At 33.4% G+C, this 14,101-nt stretch overlaps 1 protein-coding gene across 3 annotated transcripts in view; it reads right to left on the reverse strand.

The window, feature by feature from the left end:
* The window catches only part of LOC139528714 (uncharacterized), a 51,415-nt gene that overhangs the window by 24,083 nt on the left and 13,231 nt on the right, over positions 1-14,101 (reverse strand). For 2 of the 3 annotated variants that reach the window (XM_071324844.1, XM_071324842.1), the window contains 6 exons: positions 13,795-14,051; positions 11,479-11,536; positions 10,102-10,316; positions 7,560-7,650; positions 6,868-6,985; positions 5,619-6,092 (listed from right to left, as the gene is read on the reverse strand). In XM_071324844.1, coding sequence (XP_071180945.1) covers positions 5,909-6,092; positions 6,868-6,985; positions 7,560-7,650; positions 10,102-10,316; positions 11,479-11,536; positions 13,795-14,051 — 923 coding nt within the window. In that variant the 3' untranslated portion in view covers positions 5,619-5,908. Of the gene's footprint in view, positions 1-5,618; positions 6,093-6,867; positions 6,986-7,559; positions 7,651-10,101; positions 10,317-11,478; positions 11,537-13,794; positions 14,052-14,101 lie in introns of those variants that run through there. The other variant, XM_071324843.1, reaches the window with a different exon arrangement.

Genomic DNA, 14,101 nt, shown 5'->3' on the forward strand with positions numbered 1-14,101 from the left:
AGATGTTTTTTTAGTATCTAGAATATATTTACAGAAATTAACATGAACCTTTTCGAAGGGAGTCTTATCCAAATTTTGGAAATTATCTATATCTTTTTTTTTTTTTTATTTTAATCTGCCTTTTGCTCTATAATAAGATTGATATGTATCCATGCATGATATTTCAGCATTATATGTTAAAATTGGTTTTATAAGAGAATCAAAAAGATTACAGGATACATTAACAGGGAAATTTCCGCAAAAGGCTGCATGTGTTTTTAATGAAAAAAGAGCTTTCCTAGATTTTTGGGCTAAATCTGTTAAACTTGCATTTAGATTTCCATTATTTGTTATCAGAGTGCCCAGAAATTTATACTCAGTAACGTTATCAATTTTTCATTGTTGAACCTAACAATGTATGGTTCCAGTTTTGTAGTTCTTTGTTCAATGATCATCGTTTTTGTTTTTTTAGTATTTAGACATAACTGCCATTTTTCACAGTAATTTGATAAGTTATTTAAGCTATTTTGAATACCTTCTTTACTTTCAGATAAAATTATAAGGTCATCGGCAAACAAAAGACTTCCTATATCAGAATTTAATATTCTCAAGGGTTTTGAACCTTTATGGTCAAAATTTTCAACTATGTCATTAATAAATAAATCGAAGAGTGTGGGACTAATAATGTCCCCTTGTTTTACTCCTCGGTCTATGGGAAAGAATCTAGAATGTTTATCATTATATTTTATAGATGCTTCAGTATGAATAAACTGTTGTTTTATTATTTCAAACATATGTTTTCCTACACCCATTTTAGCTAGCTTATAAAGCATTCCAATTCTCCAAAGGGAATCAAAAGCCTTTTTAAGATCTGCAAAACAGACATAAAGTTTTCTTTTATTTTTATGAATATATTTATTAATCAAAGTTTTAAGGATTAATGCACTGTCTGCAGTTCTATGATTAACTCTAAATCCAAACTGGGCATTGGTTAATTTTTTTTTCCATAGTTTTAATTAATTCATTCTTTGATTTAAGATACTGCTAAATAATTTGGATATACAATTGATTAATGAAATTCCTCTGTAATTGCTTGGATTACATTTGTCACCAGATTTATGTACTAAAGTTATGTATGCAGAATTCCAGGAAGTTGGATAGTATCCAGTTTTTAACATAAGATTAAATAGTTTAGCATATGCTTTGGTAGTTACTGGACTACTATCTGGACCGCTCGCTTTTCCATTTTTTAAAGTCTTTTATAATACATTTCATTTCAGAGCAAGTAATAGGCTTGTCTGTCTCTGGGTTAAAAGAAATAGTATCCAATATTTTTCAGCTTTTGCTCAATTTTGGTTTGAAAATCATTATTTATTTTTAAACTTTCCCTGATTTTTGAAATGTTTAATTGTGCTCTCACTGTCTTTTAACATTTCTTTTAAATCATCATCTCCATCTATATTTTTGTTTTCTAGTGATTTTAGTATTTTCCAGTATTCCTGAGGATTTTTATTCATCGAATCTGAAAGTTTATCAAAGATTTTCTTTTATATTCTATTTTTTGTTTTTTTTTTGTTAACTTTCTAAAAGATTTAAGTAAACGAAAATATTTATGTTTCAGTGAACAGTTAAAAGGATTTTGTCTTAATTCTTTTCCAACTGCATTTATTGACTTTTTATATTCATATACTTCATTATCTGACCATTTTTGTTTGTTTGTTTGTCTTTTCTTTTTTTCTTTTAAAGTTTGGTATACCTCTTACATGTCTTAGTGTACAAGATTTTTTCTGTTGAGTTACATAAAATTAAATCAAGCTCATTAGCTGCCTGATCTATCCCAATTTGATTTTCACTATATTTCTTTGCTTCAAAGTTTATAATTTCATTATGTACCTAGAGAGGAGACTAAATGTGTACAAACCTGATGTCAAATTAAGATGTAGACAATGTAATCACATTCAATCCTTTGAATTCATGTAAAATACAAACGCATAGAACACTATATTTTCACATTAAATTGGCATTATTCCAATTTTACGTCCATTAATTACATCTCAATAGCAGATTTCCCGAGGAAATGTCAATGTGTTAAACGGGATAGACCAAAACGAATTTTAGGTGTGTGTTGTCATTAACGAACAAATCATCCTGGTCAATGAACACAGTTAGATAAAATATATATACATGTTAACTATATTTTATTGGTTTTCAAAAAAAATACCTTATCAGGAAAAAAATATTTGTCGCAGACAACGGTATATAGCATACATTATCTTGACACGACATATGAAAATCCCTTAAGCATAATGGTGTATGGAATAGTCCATGGAATTGTCCAAACCGATACAGGTGAAATACGTAGAATAATAATTATGGACACAGCATTAAATCAGATTTGAGATCCTCATGAGCCCGTAGTAAAGTTTAAAAAAACTGTAAAAAGCATTATTTAATAAAATTTGCTCAAATTTGCTCGATTAACCTTGAAGTGAAGACTAATAAAATTTGTGTGTATAGAGTGAACCCCCTAAATAAAATAATACTGTGTTCTTGACGACTTCCTACCGCGATGATCGATAGAAATAATATTTTCCTATATAGTATGTTAATTATATTAATTTTATTAAAGACTAAGTTTTTGACGCCAATCTAAATATTTCCATGATTAAAAGTACACGTATAATGAGCGAGTCCGAAAAAGGTAAAATCACAAAAATACTGAACTCCGAAGAAAATTCAATCGGAATGTCCCTAATCACATTGCAAAATCAAATGACGAAATACATCAAACGAATATACAACAACTGTCATATTCCTGAGTTGGAACAGGCATTTTCAAATGTAGAAAAAAGTCAGCCTTTTATTTAATAAAAGAGGGACGAAAGATACCAAAGGGACAGTCAAACTCATAAATCTAAAACAAACTGACAACGCCATGGCTAAAAATAAAAAAGACAAACAGAAAAACAATAGTACACACGACACAACATAGAAAACTAAAGAATAAACAACACGAACCCCACCAAAAACTAGGGGTGATCTCAGGTGCTCCGGAAGGGTAAGCAGATCCTGCTCCACATGTGGCACCCGTCGTGTTGCTTAAGTGATTACAAATCCGGTAAATAGTCTAATTCGGTAGGTCATATTCATGAAAGGGAAGGGGATTGTAGTTACGACGTAAGGAACATATCCGATATCATTTGTGAAACGGTTATTCCATAACGGTCAACCAACTCGTGATGGCGTCCGTAAAATTTACGAAGGGATGATTTCAACTTCACCATTTGGAACTCTTGGTTTAATAGCTTCCTTGTGAGCAGCAAACCTCTATCAAGAAAATCATGATAGGAAATGCAAGCACGGGAATATCGTATCAATTGGGAGATATATACCCCGTATGCAGGTGCTGCTGGAATGTTGCTGCTTAGAAATGGAAAGTTCACAATTGGAAAGCTGAAATCATCTCTTTTGTCGTAAAGTTTTGTTTTCAACCGACCCTCATTGTCAATTTCTAGATGTAAGTCAAGATATGAAGCCGACTGAACTGTATCTGTAGTATCCTTTATCTCTAGTTCGATTGGATAGATGCGTTCCACATAGTCACCAAATTTTGAATTGTTTAGTGAAAGAACATCATCTATATAGCGGAAAGTAGAGTTAAAGGATATTGCTAACTTCTTATCTTTCTTCCTAAGAAGTTCCTGCATGAAGTCAGCCTCGTAATAATAAAGAAACAAGTCGGCGAGTAGAGGGGCACAGTTTGTTCCCATTGGAATGCCGACAGTCTGTTGAAAAACACGTCCTCCGAACGTAACAAATATGTTGTCAATCAAGAAATCAAGCATCTTGATAATATCAGTTTCAGAGAATTTTTTGTTTGAATCAGAGTGATTCTTTACAAAGTAGGATTTATCCCTCCCTAAGACAAGATACTTGTATCTACGTTGGCCATTCTTTTTTATGAAGCAAAGTAATATCAACTCTTTCAATTTGTCTTTTAGTTTGGAATGTGGAATACTTGTGTACAGGGTAGAAAAGTCAAATTTTTTAATACTGTTACAAGATGAAAGAGAGTTAGATTGTATGTACTCTAAAAGATCTTTTGAATTTTTAAGTATCCACATCTGATTCACGCCACCTCTGGAATAGGCAGTTTCACAATAACTTTGAAGCCCGTCTTTGATTGCTGATAAAATAGATGTTAATAATTTAGAAAGAGGTTTCGTGGAGCACTTGGAAGACCCAGCAATATACCGTTGTTTGTAAGGACACTTATGTAGTTTAGGTATCCAATACAGTGATGGAAGATCCAGTTCTTCATCTTTGGTTGAAATTCCAAAGGAACATAGAACAGACCTATGATTATCCAGGATTTCCTCTTTGGTAAGTGTCGTGAGGGTATATGTTGAGTTACCAAGTGAATTGTCAATACCTAATTCGTTTATCAAGCAGTTGATGTAGTGACTTTTACACACAAAAACGATGTTATTTGGGGCTTTATCTGCAGGGACAACAACATATTTGTCATGGAGGTCGGATAGGTGTTTTGCAACATTTGGGTCTTTAAAGATTGACGTAGCATGGGCATTGATGGACCCATTCAGTTTCTTAACTCTGATTTGTATCAACGACCTCACTGCCTTAATCCATTCGGAAAGAGTGTCTACGTCTTCCTTCTCGCGCTTAGCCCATTGCCTGGCATAATCCTCGACTGAATCCATCAAAATTTTAAAGTTGTATTTCCAATTGATGGATTTAGGCTCACGATATTTGGGACCTTTCGATAACACATTTCGTAGAGAAGTGTTATTAACAATGTTAAGGTCACCGGTAATAACGTGGCCAGCAGGATTATATGTGAATTTGGAACTAGCACAAGTGCAATCAGGAGGTTTAGACTTGAAGTCGTCAATATCGAGATCCTGCAAAACGCGTTTGTAATTGAAAATTTTAGTTGCAATAGGTTTGGTATAGGTATAAGAAATTATTGGTACAAACTGGTCTTTATAAATTGGGCTTCGTGAATAGCCTGAATAAGCATGGGAGCTGATGAAGGTATATTGCATTTATATATTTAGTAAGCATCTTAATTGTTGATAAAGAATATTTCATCTCAATCCGATAAATGTTACGGATGCTAAAGCGAGTTGGTTGACCGTTACGACAAATCTATTTCACAGATGACGACGAATATATTTCAAAAGACCACTTTCGAGTTATGTCCTTCAACGGCAAAAAAATGATCAATTATGCGCGCCTCTATGCCTTTATTTCCAGATAGAGGAGCTCGCCTGTATTATTAAAGTTCATTAAGCATTTTAGTAGTCGTCATTCATTGTACAGGTAAAACTAGATATGATATTTGTTCTATTGGTACCTAATCACAATTCATTAATGACAGCAGTGTTGATTGTCAATTATAAGAATTTAATCTGCAGAATAATTAGTACATTCTGTTTTCAAAATCATTCGCTCAAAATGGGAACGAAAGTGACGATGACATTTAACGCACAAATAATTTTCACAAATGCCAAAGTTTTTGACGGAACAAAATCGAACTCGAAAGTTTTCTATTGTCGTAATTACAACCATTCCAACAGAAAATAATTATTATTGTTTAAAATAGCTAAACAATTATTCAACTTCAAATTTACTACCCATTTTAGCTCGGCATCGATTCAACCAGTTATTTAAATATAATTAGCCGCCAATCTAAACACAAACTAGAGCAAATAACAAATAAATAATAAAAAAGTTAAGATGCTCTGTATTTACAAGAATAACTGTATATTTCTGAATTTGTCTACGTCTTATGTACGGTGTTTTGATGAGTAATATGAGCCTTAATATTTCGGGTCATACAAAATACTAATTTTTTGTCATTGTCAATACAACATATAAAAACGCCATCACTACATATACATATCGTCTACCGTTTCCATTTCATAACATAATAACCTAAAACACGTAAAACTATAAATAAGATTCCTAAAGTTGCTATATAACAAAAATAAGGACAGTCAATTCCGGAATCTTTTAGAACGTCCGATATTGTAACGAATGTTGTGTTTGCAGTGCATGATGTGTAAAGTTCAACGGAAGTTGTATTACACCTGAAATATAAAACAAATGAAAACATTAAACTAGAAAGGCTTAATTAACATACAAGATTCAAATATCAAATCCAAGTTCTATTTTTAGTCGCCAAGTCAAATAAATTTTCAACATGAACTATAAAAGAGCTTTTGGACCGACATGTATATTATTTAGTGAGTGCAGACACAATAACATGCGACATGCAATTATTGATCACATATACATTTATGTATAAACACAATAACTATGTACGTAGAATCTTATTTACAAAATTTCCGCTATAAAGATGACGTTCTCTCCCTAATAGCTCAAAATTGTTTAACTATATATGTTGACCGCATCAATCCCATCGAACTTCAGATAAAAGATACAACAGATAGTTAAGTTTGCCTCATCTCTGGAATTACAATGAGAGTCGGTTGCATTTGAAAACAAAATCTTTACGACAAAAAACGAATATTTCAGCTTCCGATTGTAAACTTTCGATTTTTATGCATTACGGTAACATTCGCGCCTACATAGGGAGTATATATATATCCCAGTTCATACGATATTCCAGGGCTTTTTTGTCCTAGCTATTACCATTTCTTGATACATGTAGCTGGTTGCTGCTCACAGGAAAGCTATTAAACCCAGATTTTCAAGTGTTGAAGTTAAATTCATCCCATCGTTAAGTTTACGGTTAACAGTTGTGGTATATCTCTTTGACAGATAAATATTGTATTAAGTGTGTAAGACAATATTAATTATGCAGATCGATGACATGCAATTAATAACAGTACATGATCTTACCATAAAACAGGCATTCCGTCTGTACTCAGTATGTTGAGACAACCAAATGCGTAATGGACAATTGACAAATATTTCGCCCATTTAATCCAATTAGGCAGATGAGTATTCAAAAATCCGGCTAAAATATTCATCAAAGTAGTCATAAGCAGGAGATATAGTTTATCATTTTAACTTATGAAAATAAAATCTAAAATCTATGCAATATACTGATTACGAATTCAACATGTACACATTTATGACACATACAGTTGGTTTAATTTTTTTTCTTCAGAAAACCAGGGATACTTGATGCCTCCGAGGTTCAGTTTCAATTATTTTCTAACTGCGGAGTACTACCTAATTCGTTACGTGTACTCTTACAACATGAATTATAACTCATTAAATGAAAGTGTTGAGAAAATACATTGTATGATTGTTTAATCTATTGTACTACAGGTACATTTATTGGTTTTAGAAAGTAACTATGATGGCTAACTCCTTAGTTATGACTTTGATGATAGATAGTCGCCAATAAACAAAATTGTAAAATATAAATTGTGTTTGGTTTAAGAATAATATAGAATAAACACATTTTTTTAAATGTCATTATTGTTTAAACTTGGTAGATACTCACAAATTTACACAAGTTTACGAGTAGTCGATAATCATAACCTCTATTATATGCAAGTTTTAATCCTATAATAAACACTTACAAAACACGAGAGAAAACGACATGTAAAAACTAACTGTTGTTAAACTTAGTTTCATGTCTGGTATGGCTGTTCCAATTATGTGACCAATACTCTGAAACGAAATGTTGAACAGCAAATACACATTAATACAAAGAGATAGGAAGACAACAGACTTGGTTCAGTGATGAAATCCCTACTTAATCACACATTCTAAATGATACAAAAACTTTTGAAATGTTGAGGCACTTTCTTATGAATTATTTTCACGTTAGAGACATTGTGATAGAGAGTTTTAAAAGTCCTAACCTATGAACAGTTTATCCAGAGCACCTGAGATGACCCCTAGTTTTTGGTGGGGTTCGTGTTGCTTATTCTTTAGTTTTCTATATTGTGTCATGTGTACTATTGTTTGTCTGTTTGTCGTTTTCATTTTTAGCCATGGCGTTGTCAGTTTATTTTCCATTTATGAGTTTGATTGTTCCTTTGGTATCTTTCGTCCCTCTTTTATCGCTTTCATGAACATGAGGTTCTTTCAATATTTTTAATAAATAAACAACTAAAGTATAAACATATATAGAAAATAGAATAAAAGAGGAATTCGGACAGAATTTGGTAAATTAACAGATATTAAAAGTTTAACATTTACATGTTATATGCAGACTTCCTTTTGAAAATGAAATATCAAATCACAAATACTTGTGTACAAATGTTAAAATTTCTCGGCTCCTCTACTAACTGAAATGTATGTGAATAGTCTTTAAGACATTTGTGTTACTACAGAAAAAAGAGGGACGTAAGATACCAACGGGACAGTCAAACTCATAAATCTAAAACAAACTAACAACGCCATGGCTAAAAATGAAAAAAGACAAACAAACAACAGCACACATGACACAACATAGAAAACTAAAGAATAAACAACACGAACCCCACCAAAAAACTAGGGGTGATCTCAGGTGCTCCGGAAGGGTAAGCAGATCCTGCTCCACATGTGGCACCCGTCGTGTTGCTTATGTGATAACAAATCCGGTAAATAGTCTACTTCGGTAGGTCACATTCATGAAAGGGAAGGGGATTGTTGTTACGACGTAAGGAACATATCCGATATCATTTGTTAAACGGTTATTTCATAACGGTCAACCAAATCGTGATGGCGTCCGTAAAATTTACGAAGGGATGATTTCAACTTCCCCATTTGGAACTCTTGATTTAATAGCTTCCTTGTGAGCAGCAACCCTCTATCAAGGAAATCATGATAGAAAATGCAAGCACGGGAATATCGTATCAATTGGGAAATATATACCCCGTATGTAGGTGCTGCTGGAATGTTGCTACTTAGAAATCAAAAGTTCATAATTGGAAAGCTGAAATCATCTCTTTTGTCGTCAAGTTTTGTTTTCAACCGACCCTCATTGTCATATTTTCTAGATGTAAGTCAAGATATGAGGCCGACTTACCTGTTTCTTTAGTATCCTTTATCTCTACCTCGATGGGATAGATGCGTTCCACATAGTCACCAAATTTTGAATTATTTAGTGAAAGAACATCATCTATATAGCGGAAAGTAGAGTTAAAGGATATTGCTAACTTCTTATCTTTCTTCCTAAGAAGTTCCTGCATGAAGTCAGCCTCATAATAATAAAGAAACAAGTCGGCAAGTAGAGGGGCACAGTTTGTACCCATTGACATTCCGACAGTTTGTTGAAAAACACGTCCTCCGAACGTAACAAATATGTTGTCAATCAAGAAATCAAGCATCTTGGTAATATCAGTTTCAGAGAATTTTTTGTTTGAATCAGAGTGATCCTTTACAAAGTAGGATTTATCCCTCCCTAAGACAAGATGCTTGTATCGTAAAAAAGGCAACAGTAGTATACCGTTGTTCAAAACTCGTAAATCGATGGACAAAAAAAAACTAAATTGGGGTAAAAAAACTAAAACTGAGGGAAACACATTAAATATAAGAGGAAAACAACTACACAACATTAAAATGTAACACACACAGAAACGGACTAAATCTGATGTACAGTAGTTGCCGTTTGTTTATGTAATTTATACGTGTTTCTCGTTTCTCGTTTTCGTTAGACCGTTGGTTTTCCCGTTTGAATGGTTTTACACTAGTAATTTTGGGGCCCTTTATAGCTTTTTGTTCGGTGTGAGCCAAGGATCCGTGTTGAAAGTCGTACATTGACCTATAATGGTTTACTTTTATAAATTGTTATTTAGATGGATAGTTGTCTAATTGGCACTCACACCACATCTTCCTATATCTAAGCATTAGACAAAAATCCGATGAGAATAACAAATATAACATATTATTAATAATCATATTTTACAGCTGAGCCGTTTACTATGAAAATGAAATAGAAGTCAATTGAACCCTGTAAAAGAATTACATATTCTTTACAATCATTACAGACATCAATATTTTTTTATATAGTTATTTTTTTTTATCTATATAAGAATTGATTATTACTGACTTATTTACATAAACCTTAACATTGAAACACAAAAGTTAATGCAAATCTTTGAATAAAGTAGTAATCAAATTTAATGTGTATACCTGTGCCACTGTGCAGAAAAGTAAATTCACACCAAGAAAAATGGCGAATAAGACTCCATCCCCTATAGCAGACATCCAGTAGATGATGCAGTAGAATAGTACTGGTGTTATCAGGATCAAAGGGAGATCACTGGTTATTTTAGCAGCATAGTAAGCTGATAATCTGTAGGCTCCAGCTTCTCTTTCCTTTTTTATCACACCTCTTTCTGCTGGAACTAAATTGAAATATTTTACATGATATTTGAAGTCACGTGTGATTTGATGTGACGGATTCCTAAGGGTAGTACAAATAGACCCTACACAAAGTAAAAGACCAAAATATAAAGTTGTAGAGTATTGTATTTCAAAATAGTTTGGGGGTAGGGGTAAACATTGCTGCAAGTTTTGTTTATTTGACATTGATTTTACATATATCCACATTGCTCAATCTATTTTTCAAATTAATTTAAGAAGGATGAGGTCAGTGAATAAACTATGTGAATTCAGTTTTTTTACATTGAACTTTTGATGCTGTCAGTGCTAAATATGTATGACAGTCGCATCAAATTCCATTTTATATTGACAACGATGTGTGAACACAACAAACATAATAGGTAAAATGTAACACAGAGGGGTGATCTCAGGTTCTCCAAAAGGGTTAGCAGATCCTGCCCAAAATATTGCATCCGTCGTGCTACTCATGTTATCACAAAGCCGTTTAATAGTCTAATTCGGTATGCCATATTTGTTAAAAGGAAACAGGACTGTAGTTACGACATTAGAAACGTATCGGATATCATTTGTTGAAAAAGATATTCCATAACGGTCAACAAACTCGTGATGACGTCCGTGTGGAGTGATGATTTCAACTTCACCATTTGGAACTCTTGGTTTAAAAGTGGAAATATCACATTTTGAATTTTTGAATTCATCTCTTTTGTGTCGTAAAGTTTTTTTGTCAACCAACTGTCAATGTCAATTTTAAGTTGTTAGTCAAGATATGAGGCAGACTTAACTGTATCTGCTGTAGCATTTATCTCTCTAGATAAAGACAACCGTAGTGAACGGGATGAACGTGCTACAAAGGGTTCGGTTTCAATTGAAACAAAACCACATCACGTCCCATTGTACGCATCATATCGAGTATAGCAATTCTAATCGTAGCACGTACATCGGTTTTGAGTAAATTGCAACTCCGTCTAATCGAAGGACTGGATGGTCGCACTGAAACATTGAGCTTACTCAAAGTGCCGGTGCACTATTCCCGATCAAACTCGTAAACAGACCGTAAAAGGTTGTTTCTACGTCGACTTCTTTTTTACTCAGATTAATACGGTTGGCTTCATTTTTAAGAACGGAGTGAAAACGAGTTTGTTGTGACAGGAGCATTATACTTACATCCTGTTACTGTGGCAATTATACAATTAAATCCCCAATAAGTAACACTAAAGACAATCTGAAAAACAAAACATATACTATGTAACTAAAACATTATGTTTAGAAAATCAAGCATTGGTTATATTAGACACAATTAAAAGCAAATATTTAACACCACTAAATTCAGTGCATGCCGGTCCAAAAACAAGGCGGAGTCTGCATCGTGTAATACTTGGTTGCTGTTTGATGAATTCGTTTTTAACTGGATTTTTGTGACATAAATGTCGGTTATTGATTTGGGGATGTACGGCGGGCGGCAATCAAATGTTGTCCGTGCATTAACTCATGAACCGTTCAACCAAAGCTTTTAAAATTTTAATATGTTATTACTGACAACTATACGAAGGTCAAGTTCAATAATGGCGATTTTGACTTTTACCGTTCAGGAGTTATGGTTCCTGCAAAATTGAAAAATGGAGTTGTCCGTGCATTTACGCATGAACTGTTCTACCAAAGCTTCCCAAATTTTAATATGTTGTTACTAATGAAAGAATGGAGGTCAAGTTCAATAATGACGAATTTGACTTTTACCGTTCAGGAGTTATGGTTCTTGAAAGATTGAAAAATGGAGTTTCCAGTCGTGTCCGTGCATTTATGCATGAACTGTTCTACCAAAGCTTCCGAAATTTTAATATGTTGTTACTGATGACAAAATAGAGGTCAAGTTCAATAATGACGATTTTGACTTTTACCGTTCAGGAGTTATGGTTCTTGAAAGATCGTAAAATGGCGTTTCCATTCAGGTTGTTGCATTTACTCATGAACCATTCAATCTAAGCTTTTCAAATTTTAATATGTTGATACTGATGACAAAATGGAGGTCAAATTTGATATTGACGATTTTCACTTTCACCATTCATCAGTAATGGTTCTTGTGATATTGCCAGGACACAAATAAATGTTAATAAATCCGGTTTGCTGTCGTTGTGACAGCCTCTTGTTTGTTAATTGGTCTTTCAATTCTTAAATTTTTGTTTTTCTCATTTTAATTGTTTAACATTTTGTCATGTCTGGACCTTTATATCTGAAATACAGTCTGGCTGTTGTGCTTTGCTAGTGGCTGTATCATGACCTATAGTAGCTTAACTCTAAGCCATTTCGTCTCTGGAGGATAGTTGCGTTAATGGAAATCATATCATATCTCACTTGTTTTTGTTAATGATTTTTTCAATTAATTCTATTGTTTTACCATTTAAAGTCCTTAATATGCATAATGTTTAGTAGTTGTCATCGGCTTTGAAATGCCTGTCAGTAACTACGATTCTCTCAGATCTGCACTGTTTCTGTTGTGTAAATGTAAAAATACCTTGCCACATTCTATGTGTGCCTCTCTCAAATAAGGAAACAGTAGTATACCGCTGTTCAAGAGTCATAAATCGATTGAGAGAAAACAAATCCGTGTAACAAACTAAAGCTGAGGTAAACACATTCTTTATAATAGGACAACAACGAAACAATTGAAACACTGAAGTGCAACAAAATAACAAAACGACAATGCAACACACACAGAAACGAACTATAAGATAACAACTGCCATTTTCCTGACTTGGTACAGGACATTTTTAAAAAATGGTGGGGTGAACCTGGTTTTGCGGCTATCAAAACCTCGCGCTTTAATGGCAATGAAAAGTATCACACTAAAATGACAACATTAGATGACAGGATTACAGTACAAAATAATGTAAGAACCTTCAGGACAGTGAAATACACAAAAAAAAACATTACAATAGGACATTTCGACATGCTAATAGTTATCAAAGGTACCAGGCTTATAATTTATTACACCATACGTGCGTTTCATCTACACAAGATCCACAAGTGACGCTCAGACCAAAATAGCAAAGGAAGCCAAACAAGTACAAAGTCGTAGAGCATTGATGACCAAAAATTCTGAAAAGCTCCACAAATACGGCATTGTTGAAGGCCTTATGGTTAACTGTAGGTATCAATGTGTGTGTCATTTGTTCCCTTGTAGACAGTTGTGTTATTGGCAAAATACCACATCTTCTAATTTTTCTATTCAATATTAATAAGACATTGTACCAATATATGATACTTGGTTAGTCCAACTTATTAACTCCTTTTAAACAAAGTATCAGAAAATGTCTGTTTAAAAGACGTCAACACGAATGAGAAAAAAAACTAAGAAGTTATTGTTCCCATTTTATGAAGTAACTGTGACTTGGATGGAGAGATATTTCATTGGCACTCATACCACATCTTGCTATATCTCTTAAAAAGACGTCGACGAGAATGAGAAGAAGACCAATAACTTACTGTTCCCATTTTATCACGTAATGTTCTGTAAGAATAGTCCGTCTGGAAGTAAAGTATACCAGCAAGCGTTGCTAAGAGTAAAGACTGCATCACTTCATATTTGTGTAGGATTTGACCCTTCGATTGTCTAAATTGTCTCCATGTTAACATACGATACTGCATCCAAAACGAGGTTGGCCATGTATGATGGGAATGCACGGATGTATCCTCTGTATCCATGCCAACAGCACAAATGTTATCGAACGAAACAGCCGAGCCTGTAAGAAATTATTGATCATTAAATTTTACAACTAAGATTTAATTCAAG

Source organism: Mytilus edulis, chromosome 6, assembly GCF_963676685.1.
Source record: "Mytilus edulis chromosome 6, xbMytEdul2.2, whole genome shotgun sequence".
In the NCBI taxonomy this organism is placed as follows: Eukaryota; Metazoa; Mollusca; class Bivalvia; order Mytilida; family Mytilidae; genus Mytilus; species Mytilus edulis.